The sequence below is a fragment of the Crotalus tigris genome, unplaced genomic scaffold (genome assembly GCF_016545835.1).
Source record: "Crotalus tigris isolate CLP2741 ecotype Arizona unplaced genomic scaffold, ASM1654583v1 scf7180000024430.1745191, whole genome shotgun sequence".
Classification (NCBI taxonomy): domain Eukaryota; kingdom Metazoa; phylum Chordata; class Lepidosauria; order Squamata; family Viperidae; genus Crotalus; species Crotalus tigris.
The window spans coordinates 1485172-1509485 of NW_024100597.1; the positions used below are offsets into that span (position 1 = coordinate 1485172).

General features: G+C 34.7%; 1 protein-coding gene across 15 annotated transcripts in view; it reads right to left on the reverse strand.

The window, feature by feature from the left end:
* VEPH1 (ventricular zone expressed PH domain containing 1) overlaps positions 1 to 24314 on the reverse strand; it is a 122979-nt gene that overhangs the window by 55583 nt on the left and 43082 nt on the right. For 13 of the 15 annotated variants that reach the window (XM_039330635.1, XM_039330641.1, XM_039330639.1 and 10 more), the window contains 3 exons: positions 20934 to 21100; positions 16443 to 16652; positions 4548 to 4768 (listed from right to left, as the gene is read on the reverse strand). In XM_039330635.1, coding sequence (XP_039186569.1) covers positions 4548 to 4768; positions 16443 to 16652; positions 20934 to 21100 — 598 coding nt within the window. Of the gene's footprint in view, positions 1 to 4547; positions 4769 to 16442; positions 16653 to 20933; positions 21101 to 24314 lie in introns of those variants that run through there. The other 2 variants (XM_039330645.1, XM_039330650.1) reach the window with 2 other exon arrangements.

The following is a 24314-nucleotide window of genomic DNA, read 5'->3' on the forward strand; positions in this document are numbered from 1 at the left end:
TCTTGAAATGCATATATTCAAAGCATATTGGTTAATATAAAACTTTGAATCTGATCAAAATCAGCCTACTTCAAATGTTACAGGAGGTTCACATGGAAGGTACTTCTTCTTTGGATCTAACAAGCTCTCCATGTCTGCTTCTGGTATGGTGAACTCTTGTCATTTCCAAACTTAGAATAATTGTCACAGATGATGGTTGAAAAGTTGTAGATTAATCCCGATGCATAATAGTGCAATAATATTACACCAGTTCCTACACCTAATGGTGCAATAACCAATACAGCAAGATGGTAGTTTCCATTTTCCATTTCTTCAGAAACCTCACTGCAATAGCTAGAGGAGATCCTGCGGTAAAGAGGCTCTTTTCCATGAAGTTAAATTTGTTTGAGAAATCCTGAACCATATGGAGCAAACTATGACCTGCCAGGAGTTGCTGTACTACAATTCCTAATTCCTCTCCATTGGTCAGATTAGTTTCTGGGACTCAAAGTTCATCAACATCCGGAAAACTATTCTATTGGAGGATCCTTGTTCAACCCTCTTCATCCACTTCCTAAGCTACTTATTTCTATTAAAGTTGTGGGCATTTTCTTAGTCTGTTTTAATTTGAACTGTTCTCTTTTTTTACTTTTTTTTTTTGCAAACTGTTGTTTTCTTTCTTTTCACTCCATACAAAATCTTTCATTCTCAATTTTTCAACAACAGTTATGTACATGTTTTCCTCATATGTAGCCTCTTTCACTTCGTTGTACCATTTTTTCAGACTTTCATTACTCAGCTTCTCACATTTCTATAGCATTCTGCAATGTAATTCTTTTCATTCTGTTTCAAGCAGCTTCCATATCCTCTTTTTCTACATTCATTTTTCATCCAATCTATTTGGAGATTAATCTACTTTCTAATACTTCTCATAGTTGCATCTTCTATTCCTGCAGTTGTTATACCTTCACTCTACTGTTTTCAGTTATTTCCTCTTTCCAAATCCATTTAACCCCAAGATCCATTCTTGACATCTTGATTAATTATTAGCACTCTACACATGCCTCAAAAATTGGTGAATGATGATTTATAGGACAGCCTCTTGTGGATTAGAGGGCCTATTTTGCACAGATTAATGCATGCCTTTATCAGCTGTGCTTGCAATTGTGGAGTACAGACTAAAATCTGTTAAATGCTATCATCATTAGCAGAAAGTGCTGCATATGGAGCAGATATGACTAAGGCTGGACATATAGTCTATATCAGTGCTTTTCAAACTTAGCAACTTTAAGATGTATGGATTTCAACTGGGGAATTCTGGATATTGACATCTATATGTCTTAAAATTGCCAAGCTTGAAAAGCACTGGTATATATTGTCCCTATATTATTATTTAAAAAAAACAGAGTTCAAGTCAAGCATTTTTTCCTAATAAAATAAAAGGAATCAAAATTCTAATTTTGACAAGATTACTTTTTACTACTATTCTCTTGTATGAACACCCTACCAGATGTAAGGAAAGTGGTTAAAACAGGTATTAGAAGTGCTCTTGAAGTTATATGCACTGAATTTGAAATATACAATACAGTTTTTAAAAGTTCAGTAAACTATAATAATTTAAAGGGTCAAATTTCTGAATATGATTTAACGTTGTTTTGAGGAGTAAGTTCACCAAAGTGTTTATGAAGTTAAGCTGCATAGAGCTAACAGAACAACTCTTTGCTTAGTAACAGCTTAATATCTTGCATTAATGATAATATACCTCAGTGTAAAGTAAAATAAAATATTTTCTAAGACTTTAAGATATTAAATATTAAACAGGGAGCCTAGAGGTTGTCGCTATACTCATATAAATTTGAATAACTTCTTCTGAGACTTACAATCCAAGTACTCTCCCTTAGCTAAAGTTTAATGGATTTAATAAAATAAATTTGAAAAACATCTGATAGTCTGATATATACTTATGTTAATAGTATTGGTAATAAGCCACTACCATTGTTACTCTTAAACACATCTTGTAACCTCAAACAATGCTTAAAAACTGAAATATTGATATATATATATATATGTTTTCTGAGGTTTTTGCAGGTGTTTGTATGTAGGTCTTTGGTTATTCGGGTTTTCTCCCGCATCAAATTGGAAGTGTCTTGGCGACGTTTTGATGTTCAATGTTCCTAGAAACACGAAGCCGAAAACACCAGCCTGAAGATGACGAATGGGACTTCGTTGAAACGTCGCCAAGACATATACACACACACACACACACATATACACACACACACACACACACACACATACATACATACATATACATATACATATACACATACACATACACACACACACATATACAGATAGATAGATAGATAGATAGATAGATAGATAGATAGATAGATAGATAGATAGATAGATATCAACATATTTTAATTGTGTACATGGCCAATAATGACCAATAATTCAGTCCAGTGAATCAGTAATTATTAAAGTGGTCTACACAATGCAAAAACATTATTTTTCTGCATATCATGAAGGAAAAGAAAATTTCTATTAAATAAATGGTTCCTTAATTTAGTTTTTAAAACTAATTTTAATTTTGATAATAAGATTGATTTCTTTATGCTGCATTATCACATGGCTTTCTGTCCTTATCTTGCTTCCTTTTATGGCAATCATTCATATCATGGACACTGAATGTTCATATCAAGATAAACATTATTGACACGAATATATTTATGGGTGAAACCTTGAATTTGGTCATTCATTAATACAGTGGTACCTTGGAACTCAGCTGCTTTGAAACTCATCAAGTATGGTACTCGATACATTCTGTAGCGAACGTTTTGCCCTGGTACTCATAATTTGTTTGGTACTCAAAGCACAAGCTAGAATAGCTGCCTCGCTTCATTATTCCTCATGGGAAAAAATTGTTTGGCATTCATTGTTTTTGGTACTCATCACACCTTCTGGAACTAATTAACAACAAGTACAAGGTACCATTCTAGTATATTAGAAAATACTTACTGCCTTTTCAGCTATCTTTGCAGGACCATAGCTGTTGAAGTTCTGCCTGTGTGAGCTCAAGAGATTTCATTATTTGCTTTATTATCATAAAAAAAACCTACTGAAATTTGCTGTGAAGCAGTAAATTTTAAAAATAAGTTCCACTTGAAATTTAAAGAACCTGTTTTATAATAGGTGTATATGTACCTATATAATTCTTACTTTTGCAACAAGATAGTTTATGTTCATTTCTGTTTTATACTTAATGCGGGTTAATTCATATAAGGAGTAATTTCTGTAAATACTCTATCTTTCACAATTAAAGCAAACCAATATAACATAATCAAAACAGAACTTTTATTTTGATTATTAATGAAGATGTAAGCTATGAAATTCTGTAGCAAATTATGAATTTGTTTTGATAAAGATTTTATTTTAAGATTCCAAATGAAAGCTACTTGCATTACAATATTTTCATCTAATGTAAAAAAAATCTGAGAAAAACTATTTAAAAATTTACTTGAAAATTTGGTAGTTTCTAGAACATGAAATCTATACATGCTCAGACATGAGTAAGTATTGTGTGATATGAAAAAATGTGCTATTTAGACAAATCGTGAAGAAGAATTATCCAAGCACCTCTTTGGGAACCATTAAAGGAGCTTTTTAGGTTCATGCAACTGCTTGAAAAGTCATTCCTGTTTGCTGCATAGTTAAGCATAAACAAAAATTCTATTGTGACAGCCAGAAAAAACACACACGCAAACACACATGCAGAGACAGTCACAAGCAGTTTCTGAAGCAAACAAATGCAGCTGCTGATCACTTCAAAGAGAATGAAGAACCCTTTCAAATGCTTTGCATAGTCCTAATCAATTCTTAACCAGTACAAAAATAATATGGATAAAGAACTGTATTTTCATCTATAAAAGGAAGTGAATGAATGTCCACTTAATATACATATACACATACATATACAGACACAGAAACATACACACATACACACAGAGAGAGAGAGAGAGAGAGAGAGAGAGAGAGAGAGAGAGAGAGAGAGAGAGAGAGAGAAATGTGTGTGTGTGGGGAGGCTTTGTAACATGACTATAGTGATGAACAGAAATTCAGGCATTTGTTGGCCTAATTTTCAAAATTCTTTGTAAGAAATAACTTTAGGTCTCCGCCACCAGATAGCTGTCCCTTTCTTGCAATTGGCTACTTGGGAGAGCTTGTTAGAAGGTTCTAGCAGGATTGTTCAGGTATCCAATATCTTTCTCTAAAGAACAGTATTCTCAACCATCTGGGATGCCGGTTTTCTACCGACTGTCCACCTTTGAGACTGGTGCACATGAAGCTATAAAGGAGGAAGGGGACACCTTCTTACCCAGTCAGATCAGCTGGATTAACTCTGGCAATTCTCACCAGTCTGATTGGCAACCAAATACTTTAGGTTGGTTTCTCTGATAGTTGGACCAATATATTAAATACAAACATGGTATCTTTTAGCTTAGCACAAATATTAAAATACTACATCACAGGTCCTCAGGATAAAAAGATGAGAAGTTTGAATTTACCTGCATTCTGACCTTGTGTTATTTTTCAGCTGTTGGATGAGATGTTTAGCTACAGCAGTGAAACTGTTACTCATTCGATAAATATCTCTGCTTTGGATACCCAAGATGTTGGAGAAGGTGTCAGTGATGTATTTGATCTTCAACAAAATGATATGATGGAAAGAATGTTCCATGTTGGCCAGCTGATTAAGCAAATAGATCAGGCAAATCCGAGCTCGTTCCTATTTAGGAAAAAAAAGGAGTTTAAAATAGATAATACTGTTAAAAAGTTGAGTTAGCATTGTTTGAGAGAAGGGAGTGGGGGGTGGAGAGAACCCAGAGCTATTTTGCTAATTGTTTTCAGTGCACTTTAAAAGCTCTATTATTATGGACTTGTGCAAAATAAACAAGTTGTACAGAGAGGGAAACTTTTATCCAAATAATAGAAACACAATACATTTAGAATTTGTTTAAAATTTTAAAGAATGCATCGTTTTTACTACATTCCCCTAATATTTTCTTTATTGTATAGGAACTAAATAGAATGAGAAAAGTTGGAAAAAGATGAACTATAAAAGGTGGATGTCAGGTTTCATGGAGAAATACAAATAATTGGAGAAAAGCAGGTCTGCAAATAACCTGGCCTTGTGCCATGAAGGGTGATGTAACAACAAGTACCTTGAATGTTACTCCTAATAGGAATCAGTACAGCTCAAGAAGTAGTGGTGTTGCATGGATCTAACAAAATCAACCCATAACTACAGGTGCTATTGCATTCTAGACTAACTGCAGCTTCCAAATGATTTTCAAGGGTAATCCCAAATAGATCATCTTGATATTTCATCATCTGCCAACAGATACTGTAGCTTTATAAGAAGTACAGCTTTGTTTCAGGAACAAAATATGAGTGTAACAGTTACACATTTTATCAATTTTCATGTACATGTCACAATAGTTAGTAGTTTGATAGCAGACTTTATGAACTTGGCTAAATATCTTATTATGGGTGTATGAAGCAAAACCTAAATGCTACTTTAAACATTCTGTAGTGAATGAATATGTTACAATGAAGATCTAGTCCTATAGAATCTGGATGTCAAATATAGCTGACAAATACAGATTTCTGCAAATATGGAACAGTATCACACATGCACATCTACAGCTGGGAGCTTATCAGTCCAAACCAAGTAAGGAGAAATTTTCTAACAGTGAGAACAATTAATCAATGAAATACTTGTCTCCTAGAATTGTGGGTCCTCCATTACTGGAGGTTTTCTCCAGCATGGCAAACTATTCCTATTCTTTTTTTTAAAGAGAGCTATACAGAATGATTGGAATGGGGCACCAATTAAAAATCTTTACGTTTAAATAATAGTTAATAAATATGAATCAAAAGTAATGATTTTATATTATCTCAACTGTATGTGGCAGATGATGTTGTCAGACAGATCAGTAAGCAAATAAAAGTGTAATGAGCATTATAAAAAAGCTATTTCCCAACAGTATTTGTAATTGATCCAAGTGGGAGGAAAAATTTCCACTAGTGATTTCCTACTTTGATCCAGTCAGCAGAAATCCATAAACATTGAAATTCTGCTGCTCGTTTTCAGTGTGTTAAAGGATAATAATTGCACTTTTATAGGATATGTAATTAATAAGCAAACTCAAATCTCCAAATTCCTCTCAACAACTTTAGAGTCTTCCTCTTTAGCATAACTAAGATTGAAAAATTCCTGGTAAAAGTGATTTTTGGCTTTTATTTAGTATTGTTATTGTAGGCTGATTTTGAGGGTTGGAAGAATATGTTTATATTCTTTATAGGAAGCAGATTTTCCATTTTCATGGTATACAGTCATATTTGTTTATTGGCAAATGAGGTTAGCATAAAAACTAATTAAAATGTCTCATTTTGTTGTACTGTATAAAAATATTAGGAAAGAACAGAAAAAAAAGAAGATGGATAATCCTAAATTCAGTCTCGAGAAATTTATTGTATTGTCATTTCACTTGAAGGATAAAACAATTTATTGTAAATATGAGTGAAATAATCAGGGTGTTATAAAGGCTGCCGATTTTTACTTTAGAGAAGTTATGAAACAATTGTGACATTGTGTTAAAATTCCAGCGCAATGATCCTGCCAAAATTAAATAAAACTGTGCTTTTACCATAAGAATAGAAATGAAGCCAAAACTACACAAAGGATCTTTTCTTTTATGCCTCTTTTTATTTGTCTTTTTAAAGGTGAGCCCAGAATTAGAATGACTGAAGAAGCAACAAATAATGTGAGTTGCCAAGGCCACATACATGTGATGAGAATTTCAAAGGATTCTGATGTGCATCTTTCCAAAATACAACAGCTGCCTGGAACAGCAAAATGTCTTGGACAGGTTCTAGGTCAGCTTACAAAAAAAGATTTAAATTGTAGTTCAGCAGATAAATTTAACTCCTTGGAGTAAATTTTAGATTAAATTAGTATTGTTTTGTTCTATTGAAGTTAATGGGACTGGAACTGTAGCTACAGAAATACATCTGCAGGGCACCAGGTTAGGGAATGTGTTTTTTTGGGGTACAATGATTTAAATGAGATGAAGTACAGTTGACTAAATTTGGATCCAATTTTACTATCAATACAATATCAAAAGTACTGGCATATTTGTATGTTCAGTGGCTGATTAGTTCAAATTAGTAATCTATTATTGCTCCATGATATGGAATAATCATTTTGCAATATCAACTATTATTGTTGTCTGGTTAGAACGCGTTAGACATTAGTCCATGATTTATTTTTATCAGGAGTATTTTCTTTCAAAAGAAGGAGAGTTAATATGAAGAACTGCATTAAAAAAATGCTAAATAAGGAGTTAGGGTTCTCAGTGTCAGTGTCCATTACCAAGAACAAAGTTTCATAACTTTCTAAAAAATATGACTGAAAATATCTGCAGTTGGTTTTGAGGGACCTTCTCAGCCTATTTCCAGGACTTAATATTTGAATTTTGGCTTCTCACTAAAAAAAGTGAACATTTTTATTTTATATTAATACTTGCTGTGGAAAGTTATAATTGTAGAGAAAAACATTTTTAATGGAATATTATTTCTTCTGCCTGAAAAATATAAAAGATAACAGCTCATATATTCAAGGAGATGTGGACAGCCAATGATGCAACAATTCATTTAATTACAATACAAAGCTATTTTAAGAACTTCATCATCTTTTAAAAGTATAACCATTTTTGAGTGGAACTCGAATTCTGAATGCTATATCCAAATGCTGACCTGTCTTAATCCCAATTACCTTTTCATATCAGCCAAGCTTGGCAATATACTAAGGCATATACTGCTTTATTTTTAATTTTTAAAGAAAAAAGAGAGAAATAGAGAGAAAGGAAAGAAAGAAAGAAGGAAGGAAGAGAAAGAAAGAGAGGGAGGGAAGGAAGGAAGGAAGGAAAGAAAGAAGGAAGGAAGGAGAAATGCAGCATTTGTGTATATGCAAACATTTTAAGGATAACACTACTTCAAAAATTTTAGTAAAGATTTTTAATGACATCTTGGGGAACGGAGAATGATCACTGCACATAATTTCTTTTTTTCCTTTTGGATTCCAGAAATTAATCAAGAGATTAGCATTCATTTTATCATGCAAGATGGTATGTGAAAAATAATCTTAGTGTCAGAAGGTTGCAAATGGTGATCATGTGACCCCAGGACACAGCAACCCTCATAAATATGAATCAGTTGTCAAGCATCAAAATGTAAATCATGTGACCCTAGGATGCTGCAACAGTCATAAGTGTGGAAAATGGTCATAAGTCACTTTTTTCAGTGCTATTGTAATTTTGAAAGGTCACTAAATAAACTGTTGTAAGTTGAGGACTACCTGTATTACTCATGATTTTTTTTCTTCCTTGGCTTTCAGAAATATTATAGTGAAATAATGTAAAATTATTTTACTATTTTAATAAATGTCCTACTCATTCATTATTTAAAAAAATAAAATTTGACAGATCAACTGTGTTTATTTCATTATCAACCAATTTCCTTATGAGTAATAAATAATATCACTAATTAGACAATTTTCTTAAAAATAAAATTGTTTGTTATTTTGCTTTCAAATGATATTTAGTCTTAAAAGGTTAAAAAATACCACTTAAACATATATAAAAGAGGTCTCGGCTAAATGTACGTATTTTTTTTTAAAGGGTGATGTAAAAAAAATAGATGAGGAATTTCCCTTAAGTCATTTTCAGAAACTATTGGAGAAATTTTAATTTGCAGTTGCTTCTTGGATTTGCATAAAATGCTCATGAACTAACTTATGCCTTAAAAAAAGCAAATTTAGACATATTATTATAGCTAAAATAAATATCTGTATCTCTCTGCAGTTTGGAAGATTGTGATTAGTTGAGTTTGCGTGCTATTGTTCATTTTGCAATTTCAAAAGTCCTGTTCTTGTTTGAATTCTGAAATTATTACATAGTCCTCAGTAGAGAGCACTATAAAATGAGGAATGTCAATCAACAGCCAAGTAGAAAGCAGTTATCTGTAAACAAAGATGTTTTGTCACCTTACTTAACATTCAATTTCAATACATAGCCCACTTGTTGTTACATTGATTAGAAGTGAAAGGCTTATAAATATTTGTTTTAATTGTTATTGGTATTGCGTGTGAGTATACTGCAAGTTGCTTTAAAAGAAATTACTTGCAGAAAGGTTTCTAAATGAAGACATAGTTTAATTAAAAAATATCCATGGAACAATATTTGCCACAAAAATGAAGATGGTCAGGCATGGCAGAGTTATTTCACTGAATGTAGACGTGGTTTGGTTTTCATGAGTTAGTGGAATGAAAATGGATTTTCATGAAAATGGTTATAATTTAAAGAGAATGCAGACCTCACTAATTGTTATAAACAAAACTTGAAAGCATTGTGGAACTGGCACTTTCTACTAGAATTTTTGGATAAATCTTTGGAAATGATGGAAGAACATTTAACCCAAATCCCATTTCTTCCTTCTAATTCTGATACCAAGCCTGGTTTCCCAAGTGAATATGGTCTAACCATTCTTGAAAAACATTTTAGTTTGTGTTAAAATTTTATATTATATTCAGTGTGATTAAACTAAAAGTATCATAATATTTTTAAAAAGCAGACTAGTCAGAATAGTTTATTGGTTGGTTTGAAGAAAGGTTGGGATTTGATTTATTGATTGTATCAAGCTGATATTGACTCTTTGAGAGCACATCTCCAGAATGATCTATCCTTTAGACATTTGCACCTATTTTTCCTGTAATTGAGTCCATCTACCTTGCTGTTAATTGTCTTCTTTTCCCTTTCCTTCCTATACCAAATGGTTGTCCAATCTCTTCTTAAAAACTTCCATTGTTGGAGCATTCACAACTTCTGGAGGCAAGTTGTTCCACTAGTTAATTGTTCTAACTGTCAGGAAATTTCTTCTTAATTCTAGGCTGCTTTTCTCCTTGATTAGTTTCCATACATTGCTTCTCGTCCTGCCTTCAGGTGCTTTGGAGAATAGCTTGACTCCCTCTTCTTTGTGGCAACCCCTGAGATATTGGAACAGTGCTATCATGTCACCCCTCGTCCTTCTTTTCATTAAACTAGACATACCTAATTCCAGTAACCGTTCTTTATGTGTTTTAGCCTCCAGTCCCCTGATCTTTGTTGCTCTTCTCTGCATTCTTTCTAGAGTCCAGAATATAATAATTTGTGCTCCATTGAGAATTCTGGGTTGATTTGTTTTAACATGCATTTGTTAATTTTCTTGGCTATTTATGGCATACTTTCCAGCATCAAAATTCAAAAACATCAATATTCTTTCTATCCTGCTTCCTCAAAGTCCAGCTTTGAAAACATTCATATAGTGTCACAGAAAAAACCATATCCTGCATGATTTTTACCTTTGTAAGTATAGACATGGCATCTGAATAATTTTTCCAAGGCCTTCATTGCTACCCTACTAAATGCTAGTATATGATTTTGCCTTTGGAAGTAACAAGAGACTGAAGCATGTTGGTGCTACTTCAAGTAAATCTTCTACTTTCAGATTTGGGAAATTTTCTCTCTGCCTTCTCCTCTCACCAATAATTATAAGCAAATGGAATTCTGAAGAACACCTGGATCAGATCTCCTTTCCTCCCATTTTCCTCTTTTTTGGAGGAGGAAAACAAGCAAGATGAACAAGGACGCTGGAAATCAGCCTACTGACTATTCCAAATAAAACTGCTGCCTAAGATTTGGGGAAAGCCAGACAGAATCTTTGGCTTGGGATCATACTGGCAAGTCATCATGATGGGAATGTAACCAAACGAAATACTGAATGTATTGGATTAGAAATAGTATCCTGCATGACGCAGACAGTTCATTAAATCCAGAACTATAGATTCTAGGCTTTAGAGACAGAATTTGCTATGGGAAATTGGAGGCACATACTGCACAGAGGGATACAAATAAATAATTAATCCAGTGGTTGATGATTTCCATTTCCTACAATGAACAGGAGCCAATCTGGAATGTTGGAAAATAATAATTTTGACTTTTTGGGGATAAATTAATCAACTGAATAGGGAACTTACTCTTCTAATTTATGGGCTTTGATCCAGAATGTCCTTTGCACAAATTTACATTCTTTCTTTCTATGCAGAGGGTGTCTCAAATTTCTACAAGTATTGTATCTAGTGCCATTCCTGGAAGGAATTAAGGGGATGTAGCAGGGGGGAGATGAAAGAAAGTCAACAGAGGTCTGATGCACTTTTCCAAGTTATAGTTGCCAGAATCAGTGCAATTAGAATCAGTAAGGGATATTTCACACCATGTCTAAAATACACAGATGAAGCCTCTGAGAATCAGGAACTTATGCACTGCAGATGCATACTAATATCTGTGAATGGCTCTGTCTGGATATTTTGTTTTATTCTTTTTTCTTTCAACTGTCCTTTGAATGTTAGACCTGATAATCATTTTAAAGCTAGTCAGTGGTAGTGATTAAGACACCAGGCTAGAAATCTTCCAAAATCTTGCCAATAAAATTGCAGGGACTTATCCAGGCAGTCACCAAGAATCCACATCCATTCAATGCACCAAAACAACAACCCCAAAGCAAAACAGAAAGTAGCAAGGGAAGAATCTGTCAGTTTTAATTTCTTATATATTCAAAATGTCAATCTTCTTTTCCATCTATACATGAGAGTACTGGACATTTTGATCAGCACCATCAAAGAAACAAGTTGTATAATCTCAGTCAACTCTACCAGAAGAAGAACAGAAGCAAAAGAAAGAATAGATAGAAACACAGAAATGGGAGAGCTATAAAGAACGTGGGAAGGACACCATCTGCAAGAAATTATTTTGTCTGTTGGTTTATTTGTCAAATTTATATGACCACCCATTTTAACCAAATAACTCAGGGCAGCTAACAGAAACATAAATGCAATATAATATAATTAAAAAATTGCAAAAGAAACCTCACCGTTTCTTTTATAAAAGACATAGTTGAGACATTATTAAAGTGTTTCTAACAGCGTAATGACAGAACATTTATACCAAGCTCTACAACACTTTGACCCCACCACCTAAGGAAGAAAGCCTTTCCAAGAAGCCAGGAGGATCTGCCGTCTTAGGCAGAAAGTTGTTCCAGAAAGCAGACACCCTCACAGAGAAGACATATCTTTTGGGTCCCATTAGTTGACAGTGTTTCACAGAAGGAACCCCTAGCATGCCCACCCTGCTACCACCTGGTAGGATGACCAGAAACCTATAGAAATAGGTGGTCTCTCAAATAACCATCCCCACATCATGTAGGCCCTTAAAGATAACAACCGGCCCTTAAAGATCACAACAATCTGACATCTGACAAGAAGAAAGGTTGGAAGAGGACCGGATGAAATGAAAATGTATGGATAAAATGGAAGGAAGGAGAAAGATTTCTTTTGGTTCTGATCTATCCCTTCTTAGCAGATTTTAAGAAGGGACAGAAAAGGAACATAGCAAGGGTGAAGCTGTCTCCCCCTCTTAGTGCTGATAAGACTCTTCTGACAGATTAAGCATAATGGAATCAAACTTTTTGTAATGGAGAAATTGCTTTGATGTCAGAAACACTTCCAGAGAATATTAATTAGCCAAGATAAATTCTAAAGCATTTGTAAATGACAGCAGTTTAAACAGGATAACTATTACATAAAAGCTTAAATAGAAGACCACACAGGATATTGCAGGAAACAGTAAAGCAGATAAAATGTTAATACTGAAATGCAATAGAGTTTTAGTTTATTTAAACTTGCAATCAGTTCAAACAATATTAATGGATTAAAGAAAAAGTTTTTCTACAACTTCTTATATAGTATATGCACACAGTCCAGTCTACAGACTACAGAAATAGCACTCTACCAACCACATCACTAAACAGGAGTTAAAACAAACAGGGGAAACAGTCTTTCTTCCAGCCCTTTAGAAAAGTTTAAAAATCGCTGAAAACAAATCCAATCCAAATTAGTACATCTAAGCCCAGTGATTAGCATGGTCTCATGCAAGATGCAGTTATTGTGTGTTCATTAAAATGTGGCCTTTTTACAGAGTGGATTTGCCCCTAAAGAAGAAGATCCATAACTGTTCATGCAGGGCTTACAGACACTGCCAGATATGCAGGTCGAAGCTGTAATCAGGGAAACATTGCCCAGCTATAGCCAGATGCAACCTTACCTGGAGCATTAGGAACCTGATTTGATAAACCATGCCCTCATCATCACTTATCTGGACACAATGCACTTTGAAGACAATTTATATAGATGGGAGTCTATATAAATGCGATAGACAGACAGACAGATGGGTAGGCAGACAGACAGATGATAGATTTATAAATCAGAGATTCACCAAATCTTTTATGGCCCTTGATATATTTAGATATTTTTTTTTTTTAAAAAAAGGAGTTACCACTTGTGGTGGACTTTGCCTACACCAGACATGTCAAACACAAGGCCCAGGGGCCGGATGTGGCCTGCAAAGTGGTTTCATGTGGCCCACGAAGCCATCCTGGAAACAGTGAGGGAACGGCCCCCACTGTCTTGGCCCTGGCCCTGGCCAGCCGGGAGCCAATGTACAATTTTGTGGTGGCCATCTATGCTGAAATGCATTCAGTCTTAGCTCCATAAGCCCCCCCCCACATGGCCTGAGAGGAACAGTGAGGCTTCTCCAGTGGACCATGCCTTAGTACTTGCCCTGGTCCCACCCCCTTCTGCCAGAGATCCTCAGATCTATCTCACTCCTGCCCAGGCCCCTACAGGCACCCTTGACGCAAACAATGTAGAGTTGGCTACGCCCACCAGTAGGCCACACCCCACTCCATCCACACCCACCCTGGCCAAACCCACCCAGCCTCCTAAGGGCAACCGCAATGCTGATGCTGCCCTCAATGAAATTGAGTTTGACACCCCTGGCCTATACAAATAGTGAATGTTGCAATGAAGACAAGAAGAACTTCACATGTTGAAAAGGATTAGGAAGAACTGCACAGTACTTTTCATACAAGCATAATACTTTTCTCCAGTTAATTAAAGCATCCACATCAATTTTCAGTGTTCTAAAAAAAGATATTGCTATTGCTAATTCAAGAGCGGCTTTAATGAGTTAATTCCTTAAAGCAGCCACATTTTTTTCCAGGCTTATGCTCATAGAGGTACTTGGATTGTATGAGATCTGAAGCATTTCTTTCTAATCATTTTCAAAGTGTGCACAGCTATCACAGCCTCTCTCAAGATATGCTTTTCCAGGAAGCAAATTGGTGAGGCTAAAAAAAACCAAATTGCATATCAAATTATATACAAGACACAATTTATACACACACACCCAAACACCCAAACTTTATCATATAAACACATCCTACAATAAATGATTAATACATGATTTTGAAGCTGAAATATAGTCTTTAGTTATACCTATTGAACAAATAGAACATTTCTCATGAACATTAATATTTAAGATGTGGCAACCGTCATTAATAAAATTCAAGGAAAAATGTTTCATGATGTGATAGATGAAGCCATTTTCTTGTTTGAATTTGCAGTATGGGAAATAACTGTAGTAAGTTGAGGCACATTTTGGGAAATGCTTGCATTTAATATATTCCACTCATTTTCTGGCTATAATCAAGTGTGGTTCCTTCCAGTTATTTAAGGAAGGACATTGTAATTCAGCTGCATGTGATTCTTAAGAGTGAAATGTCTACACAAGGGCAGTTTACAGCAACTAATATATCCAGAGGAAAATTAATATAAACCATGATAAACCTAACAGATTTAATATCTTCATAGCAAACAAAATGCACTTAAACCAAGGATGATCTATAAGTAGTATAAAGTGCTTGACATGCTATTGTACATAAAACAGCATATAAAACTCTTAAGGAGAATTCAAGAAATGAACTGATTGCATTCTGTTTTGGGTGAAAGTGATCAGGTTGCATATACACATGATTTTGTTACATGGAGATGATAATAATTCCTTGAGAATTTAAACATGAAATAATCTAACATATAATATATGAAATATTTTTCAACTGCAAAAATATTTCTATTCTGCATATTGATGCATTTTTATTGATTGTATCATAGCATTTTTATGGAAAATATGTTGATAGCATTTTTAGGTCTTTATATGACTTAACTTTGATTGCAGATGTCTTTTAAGTATTATATAATTTATCCAAGACTGGAAAAAAAGGAAGACCAGGATTCAGGTTTTGCCCAAATTGCTCCTGAAAAAAGATCTGTTGGAATGCATAAGTCCATACTTCCATGGACATAGATGCTTATTTTACTTTTTCTTACCATGTGACTTCCCTATTTTTTTTTTTTTTTTGGTTATTTGTAGAATCTACTCATTTTGTCCATGCTAAGAAGGCCCAACCATATCTTGGAGTATAGAACATGTCTATGAAGTTTCTCAGTCATCCAGGTCATGATTGTCCCAAAGGTACTTTTTCAAGAAGCAAGTGGACTTTCTTTACTTTTCCTTGAAGGCATTTTGCTTCCCATCCAAGAAACTTCTTCAGTTCTAAAATAAAGTCCAGTTGCCTCTTGAAAAAGCACCTCTGGAACGAGCAAAGAACATGCTTTCTGTGTGGAAAGGCCCACAATCTTTTCCCATCACCACCATTTAAGGATTACTGATAACAAGGCTGGAAGAATCTGAAAACCTGAAAGTGTGGACAGCTACTTTAATTCATCTTAGACAATTTTCTATATTTAATTCATCCCAACAGAAAAGAAAGCTATGTGAAGTAATGATTTCTTCTTGCTGCACTTACCAAATTCTGGATTTGACAAATGCCAAGCAATTGATGTGAGGATTGTATAATGGTAAGCTCTCTTTTCTACATTTGACCATGTTTTGGTTGAAGCAAACTACAGTTTATAACAACCAACTAAATTGGTTTTGGCATAGGACTGCCCTAAAGAGAGGGAGTGATGGGCATTTGGATGGAATGTTGCCTTTGGCATTTGGGTGGCACTTCTAAAAAATGGATGTGGGAACCTCTCAGTGGTGGGGAAGAGGTGAGGGAAGTGACAAACCAGCAGCTGCCTACTTATCCATATTAATAATCTATCTGTTCAGATATACAGTATTTTACTTTGTACAAAATCACAAGCTGTGAAAAAAAGAAAGTACGAAAGTAGACAATGCTTGTTGTTCTAATGACAACTTTCAGGTAGAGCCTAACTATACTGGAACAATTTTGGCCACTTGAGGGATGTTACTGACTTCTTCAAAGTAGATGCTATTATTATTATCATCAATAATAGTAACAGCAGTAGCAGTCATACATATTTCTCCTTTTATGAATCATGATTCTGGGCTAAGAACACAGTAAAATATAAATTCTTTTTAAATATAGAAAATAGCACATACCTCATCAACTTGTCCAACAGCTCCAAAAATCTTTGCCATTTGCCCTATCAAATTAGGAAAACTCTCTCCAGTTTCTTTCAGTATGGGCAGTAAATTGGCCAACAATTCCGGTTCATAATCTGATATTTCTATGAATATGTCTAAGATGATATCATTATAAAGAGGATCTCTTAGGTGATCAATTAGAGAAGAAATACACTGTTTGAAAACCTACAAGAAGGGTGAAACATAAATTCCAGTCTGATTTTTGTAAAGAAAAATCCATCTGCTTGTAATTCTCAAATAAGTTAATTCAAGTTCAATTATTCTCAACATATACACATAGGATACTGCTTGAAGTTATACATTCATTGATTTAACATTTCATTAAGGAAATTCTTAAAAAAATATCCTACAATATTTACAGTTTTTTCCCTTTAGACTAATATGTTTTATTGATTTTTTTTAAAAAAATCAGTTAAAGTCTCTGATAGAATATTGTGAAAGGCAACTGAAATTCCCACTTTCTACATTTGTTTAAATGTCACATTTGATGCCTAAAATGAAGAATGAATTTAAGATGCAGATTTTTAGATAATTTAAGTTAGCATTGAAGTGAACATTTAGTTAGCATAGCCTCTATATGTTGCACTGGAAAGTTACATATTTACAGTAGGATTCAGGTCACTGACATTCTGAGAAATTATAATCACATCCCTATACCATTAGGTCTATTAAATTAATTGAAATCAATCAACTCTAGATGCTTTGTTGCAATCAAGTACACAAGAAAAAGATGGTGATGTAGCCATACACGCACGGGACTGATTTATGGAACTATACTGGAAATCTACTTATGAATCCCCTATGTATTGGTTTTGCAATATCATGATTAAAAACTGAAATTATAATTTGCATGAGTCTGAAAGAATACCCCTGAACATGTAGGAAACCGAATTAATGAACATGCTTTACAAAAATCTAAATGTACAGGCTTAAATTTCTATAAGAAATAACTTAAAAAGAAATTCTTGAGTATCACAATAATAAACCTGCTTGTAATTAGGAGCAATTACGTAAGCATCACTAGTTAGTGGCATACATTTAGTCCGTGTATAGTGTGATATGCCTAAAATAAGAAATCCATGTATGCCACCCAGAATGAAACATAACATATTTAAGATAGAATTATGTTCATATATAGTATAGAAAACTGAGGAAGTAGCTCATTCAATTTTTGAACATTCTTAACTCTAACCCATTATCTGACTCTGAAGTTTATGTTTATCTTCCAATATCTCAGGGGCTGCCACAAAGAAGAGGGAGTCAAGCTATTCTCCAAGGCTCCTGAAGGCAGGACGAGAAGCAACGGATGGAAACTGATCAAGGAGAGAAGCAACCTAGAAATAAGGAGAAACTTCCTGACCATTAGAACAATTAACCAGTGGAACAACCTGCCTCCAGAAGGTTTTTCCACAATGCTCTAACACTAGAAGTTTTTAAGAAGACACTGGACAGCCATTTGTCCAAAATGGTATAGGGTTTCCTGCCTGAGCAGGGGGTTGGACTCGATGACCTCCAAGGTCCCTTCCAACTTTATTATTATTATTATTATTATTATTATTATTATTATTATTATTATTATTATTATTATTATTACCTTAATTCAGTGTTTCCCAAACTTGACAATTTTAAGGCATGAGGACTTCAACTCCCAGAATTCCACAGCCAGCAACGCTGGCTGTGGAATTCTGGGAGTTGAAGTGCACATGCCTTAAAATTGTCAAGTTTGGGAAACACTGCCTTAATTTATAGTATATCTCTACCTAAACAAGTATGGAGGATTTAAACTTATATCTTTCCCTTACAAATAAATTTAAACTTTCTCTTTTTCCTTTATGAACTTGGCTTACAGATCATAAGGAATACAAATAAATGTATCTGCATAAACTAAATTTGTAACAATGCACTCTTAGGAGGTGCTGCTTTCGTTTTGTGCTTATGATGGATTCTAAGACAAGTTAAAGAAAATTCTCTCTTTTTGAGATACTTGACAATAGTGTGCAAGATATTCATTCCAGCTGAGTTTCTCAAATATTAAAAAAATGAATCCTGCTTTGAGTCCTAGGGACTTTATGAACATATCCATGTAGTTATTTTAGTTATAATTCAGAACTTTTTGGTCGTGAATTCTTTTGAGGGATTTTTTCAACTTCCCAATCTGCCCTGGTAGTTTTCTATTCAAAAAGTAGACAATTCCAACCTTTTTTTCTTATGGTGGCTGGCCAGATACGTTGGAAATTATTTTCTATAGAAATAGGTTGAATTTTGTCTTGTGAGCAAGTAGCATTTTGAACATCATATTCAATAGGCTTCTAGCTTGGCCTGCATAATTTCTATGTTCTCACTAGTTAAAGAAAGGACTGTTGGCCTTAGTTTTTTTAATGACATTCCTAGCATTAACTAGAAATCAAATGGGTTTCCTAGATCAAACTGGTATTTGGAAGAAACTACCTCTATTCATAATGTGATAACGTCATCAATAACAAATAACTAAATCTACATATCACACTTTGAATCCATATTGTTTTTCCCTAAGTCACTGAAAGCAGTATATATTAATATTATTTATTTTTATTTATTTATTAATGTTTTATGCCATCCACTTCCCAATAAGGCAACTCTGGGCAATTTACAGATTATATTATTTGACTTCATCCTGGTAGTTGCTCTGTGTTATAAGCTATGCTGAAAGACAATGTGTTATATTAAGTCTTCACAATTAGGTTTATGGATGACCAGATGTGACTCTCTTTCTTGAAATGCCAGATTTCAATTTACAAAGTCTCAAAGACACACAAACACATACACATACACACACACAGTATCTTTAACAGAAGAATGGGAGTCATGCTGAAAGTGTAGACTAGATGGCCTATACTCTAAACCAGGAATGTCAAACTTGCAACATCATGTGACGTGTTGGGGGGTATTGCGACTTTTTTTCCATTGCTGGCAAAGGGGTGGGTGCAGTTTTGCCACGATGCATCTGGCCTGCGGGCCAGCAATTTGACACACCTGCTCTAAACAAAGGCTGAAATGGGTCCTGTCAGAGTGGAATTATGGAAAAAATTATAGTCCCTCCGTTGCTATATATTTTGTAAAAATTCCTTCAGCTGTAACTTATAAATTTCTGGAGCTTTTAAAAAAATTTTCATTTTCATTTTCATTACTGAAATGAATATATCCTATAATCTGGTACTGTTGTATTTTATAAGGTCCAATGCAGTGGTGGGATTCAAATATGTGAACAACCGGTTCTCTGTGTGGATGCCGCTTCTGGAAGTCCATTCTGGGCTTGGCAACAAAAAATTAGCTACTGGTTCTGCCAAAGTGATGCGAACTGGCTGAATCCCACCGCTGTTCCAATGTGAGATAGCACAAACATTCTGCGTAGGTAACAGAACTGGCTATACATGAAACATGAAATGTTTGTACTTTTTTCTGTTTTCTTATAAAATTACTTGCTCTTCTTTAATCATGAAAATATCTTTATCTTTGTAGAGATACATCTTGGGGGTTGTAGACAATGATGTAACTTCATTACCACAAGACTTATTTGCACCAGTCTAACTTTGGATCCAAGGGAATATCCCTTTACAGGACATGTTTCAACATAAGGGATATGTGCTAACATTGGAAGAACAATGTGCTCTAGTGATGCTTGTGAGATTACTTGCATTACTAGACTTGGAAATTCAGAGGTTAGAACAACTCTTAGCCTCATTTTGCAAGCTTTGGAGCCCTTCCCTGCTCACAGGCCTTGGAAATTCAGTGGCAAAATGTCAATTATCATCACAATAATTTGCACATATTGTACTTATTTATGCAAGAGTTATAATAGGTTTATTGAGCCAAATGCATTGGGAAACCTCTTATCTTTGTGCAGTGAATATAACTTGAGGACAGGGTACCAAAGTACCAGTGTTAAATTAAGATACTTGATTAGAGATTAATAAATGCATCAGTGAATACATTCACTAAATAATAAATGCATAGTGAATAAATTATTCAGTAGGCTAAAGTGAAGCCCAAAGAGAGGACACCCTACATCAGGGATGGGGAACTATGGCCCCTTTATGACCTGTGGACTTCAACTCCCAGAATTCCTGAGCCAGCTGGCTCAGGAATTCTGGGAGTTGAAGTCCACAGGTCATAAAGGGGCCATAGTTCCCCACCCCTGCTCTACACAAGACAGGTTCAGCCAACTGATTGAGCCTATGGTGAACTTTCCTCTTTGGGGAGCGGATGTGTAACTGGTTTTCAAACTTAGCAAATCTTAATGCAAAGTTCATGATTGGAGAGGCAATTCTTGAAAAGTTATAGGTAGGAATTTTGGATCCTGGCCTAGTGAGAAGTTTAATTGTACCGGGATGTATCAAAATTACAGGGTTCTTTGCCTCAAGAACCACATGTTTTCAGTTGACTAAATATGAAATGAAGAAAAATTACCTTAGGCTGTTTTTTCTTTGCAACAGTTAGCAAAAGCTGCAGAAGATGTTGCTGTTCAGATGGTTCCAGATGAGGCATCAGTCCTACCAATTCTCTCAGGTGATTGCTTAAAGGTTCTTGTTGCTTTTCATACAAAGAAGGCAATATACGGAGCAACGTGGAATTCCCTGTGAAGAATATGGGAACAGAATAGTAACAAAGAGCCTATTCTATTTTCCTCTGTCAACAAGGCTTTAAGTTTGAATGATCTCAAGCTGAAGAGATAAAGCAAAACAGAATCAGGATTTTATTATCCATGGTTTCTGGGAACGATGTCTGTGGGAACTGAATGCTTGCATCAAAACATATGGCAGAACAAGAGAAAAACAGAAATCAAAATATTATTTAATATGGAATGTGACTAAGTAAGGCAATATGGCTTTGTATTTAACCTGAACTATTTTTTAAAATGTTATTTAAATTGAGTATTAAACACTATGGTTATACTAACTGTTAAAAAAACCATTCTAACTTACCTATTCTCTATATCCCACTTGAATTTAAGTACCCTATGTTACACTTAAGCAAGCTATGCTAAAGAGAAATCTGGAAGCAATATTTTATAACTATGCATTTAATACAAAGATACACTGATAACAACATAGGATACAATTGCTCAGATGCTGATAAAGTATGGAGGGGAGGTGGAGAGAATAACCAAGACAAAATAGTTTTACAATTTTGGAAGAATGTTTGAAGAAGTATATGCACAAGCTGAATTGAAGCCAAATTTGCAGAGAAATCTGTAACATGAAACATCATACAAGACAGCGCTGGAATGACTGAAGTTCCATGCTGATAACATATGGAAAACATCTGCCTATCATGATATTACATGGTTTCATTCTCTAAATCTTCAAAACATACTGAATTTCTCTATGGACTTACTTTCTAGCAAAAAAACCAAAAACATGTTGGACTTCTGTACTTTTATTATTTAAAAACAAGGTCACTCATCGACTATACGATAGCAAAATTTCTGTCTTTTTAATAGAAATATCAGTTTACTGCACTTTCCCTCCTAAATTCCTGGAATGCCCCCTCCCTCCCCCTTCACACACACACACACACACACACTTTACACACATATATTTACACACACAAATATATATTTACACACACATAGTACATCAGCATCTTGTAATGAATTTAAAATCGTTAATTCTAGATGACGTAGCTTTCTAATTAGCATTCCTGTCTGAGAATCATGCAGATACAGCCATTTCTCATCAAACAGATATGAACTAACAATACTTATTCACCATGTCTTTCACATAAAATACAGCCTACTTTAATCTTGGTCTTAAAAATGACCAAGTGGCATTCATATCAGTCAGTAGATTTACTCACAATTTTTCAGTTTATTTACTAGTGGAATCCCAACATCCATTTCAGGTGAGGGATTTGTTCCCTCACTTATCTTTATCTTAAGCTGCTTTTGTAAGCTGTAGAATAAGTTTGAAGGAGGTGACCAACATTCAGAAAAATGTAATCTTTCCTTTTTCTGGTATGAAAAGAGTCCTACAGGAAAAGGAGTATGGATTCTGTGCTCTTCCATGAGGATACATCAATCAGTAATGTTTCTTTTTTAAGTTTATGTTGGTTCACAAAATACTGACAGTGCACATTTATCAAACTATGTCAGTTAAATATGACATAACTGAAGGGCAGTAGAATGATATGTACATATACAAGAATTAATATGTCTTTGAATACTGATTGCTGGCAGAGTTGTAGAATGAATAATGGATAAGGGCATTGTTCTCATGACCTCGTCATGATTTTTTTGGAAACATAGGGACAGACCCCAGTGGAAAACAGATGTTGGACTAAATGGGTCTTTGGTCTAATTCAGCAGGCTTTCCTTTATGATTATCATTCCTTATTATTGGGAATAAGATGCCTGTAACATATATTATATTGCCATGGTTTTAACACACTCTGGCGTTAAGGATAATATTTTCCTGTTTTGCATCATTTAAAAATATTTACATATTTATTTGTAAATGCTTCAGATGGCCTTCTGATTCAAAAGAGCCCTTTCAAGGCTATATATATACGATATCAATAATAATAATAATAATAATAATAATAATAATAATAATAATGTTGTGGACTGGACTCAAGCAGAACTAAAAGCAATGGATAGGAAGACCAGAAAAATAATGACAATGAATCATGCCCTTCATCTACGCAATGACATTGACAGACTTTATCTACCAAGGTGAATAGGTGGGCATGGAATGCTACAAGTACATCAGATGGTTGAAGAAGAAAAAATGGCTTTGGAAGAATATCTGAAGAACAATGATGAAGATGCACTGAAATTAATATATCAGGAAGGCTTACTGACTACTGGAGAGACCAAACTGGCCTACAAGAAAGACCAAATGAAGAACAGAATAGAGGCATGGGAAAACAAAGCACTACATGGCCAATACATTAAAAAAATAGCTGGGAAAGCAGATATTAACAAGACCTGGCAATGGCTAAGAGCAGGAAAATTGAAGAAAGAGACCGAGGGACTAATTCTGGCTGCACAAGACCAAGCCTTAAGGACAAATGCATATAAAGTCAAAATTGAGAAGACAGCAACAGACAGTAAGTGCCGCCTATGCAAAGAAGGTGAAGAAACAGTGGACCACCTGGTAAGCTGTTGCAAGAAGATTGCACAGACTGACTACAAGCAGCGGCATGACAAAGTAGCAACAATGGTGCATTGGAAGATCTGCAAAAAATATCATTTGCCTGTAAGCAAAAACTGGTGGGATCATAAAATAGAGAAAGTCATAGAAAATGATAAAATTAAACTGCTCTGGGACTTCAGAATTCAAACAGACAAGCACCTGCAACATAACACCCCAGACTTAACAATTGTCGATGAGAAAGACAAAAAAGTCTGGATAGTGGACGTGGCAGTGCCTGGAGATAGCAGAATAGAAGAGAAAGAACTGGAGAAGATAACAAAATACGAAGACCTACAAATAGAAATAGAAAGACTGTGGCAAAAGCAAGCAAGGGTAGTACCAATAGTCATAGGCTCCTTGGGTGCAATCCCAAAACAACTGGAGCATCACTTGAACACCATCGGCATTGACAAATTCGCTATTAGTCAATTGCAAAAGGCGGCCTTACTAGGAACTGCTTCCATCCTGCGACGATATCTGTAATACCATCAAACATCCACATCTGCCTATCCCAGGTCCTGGGTAAGGACTCGATAGGTAGACAAAATGCCAAATACAGTCTGAACATCTGGCTGACTGTGCAATGATCAATAATAATAATAATAATAATAATAATAATAATAATAATAATAATAATAATAATAATAATAATATT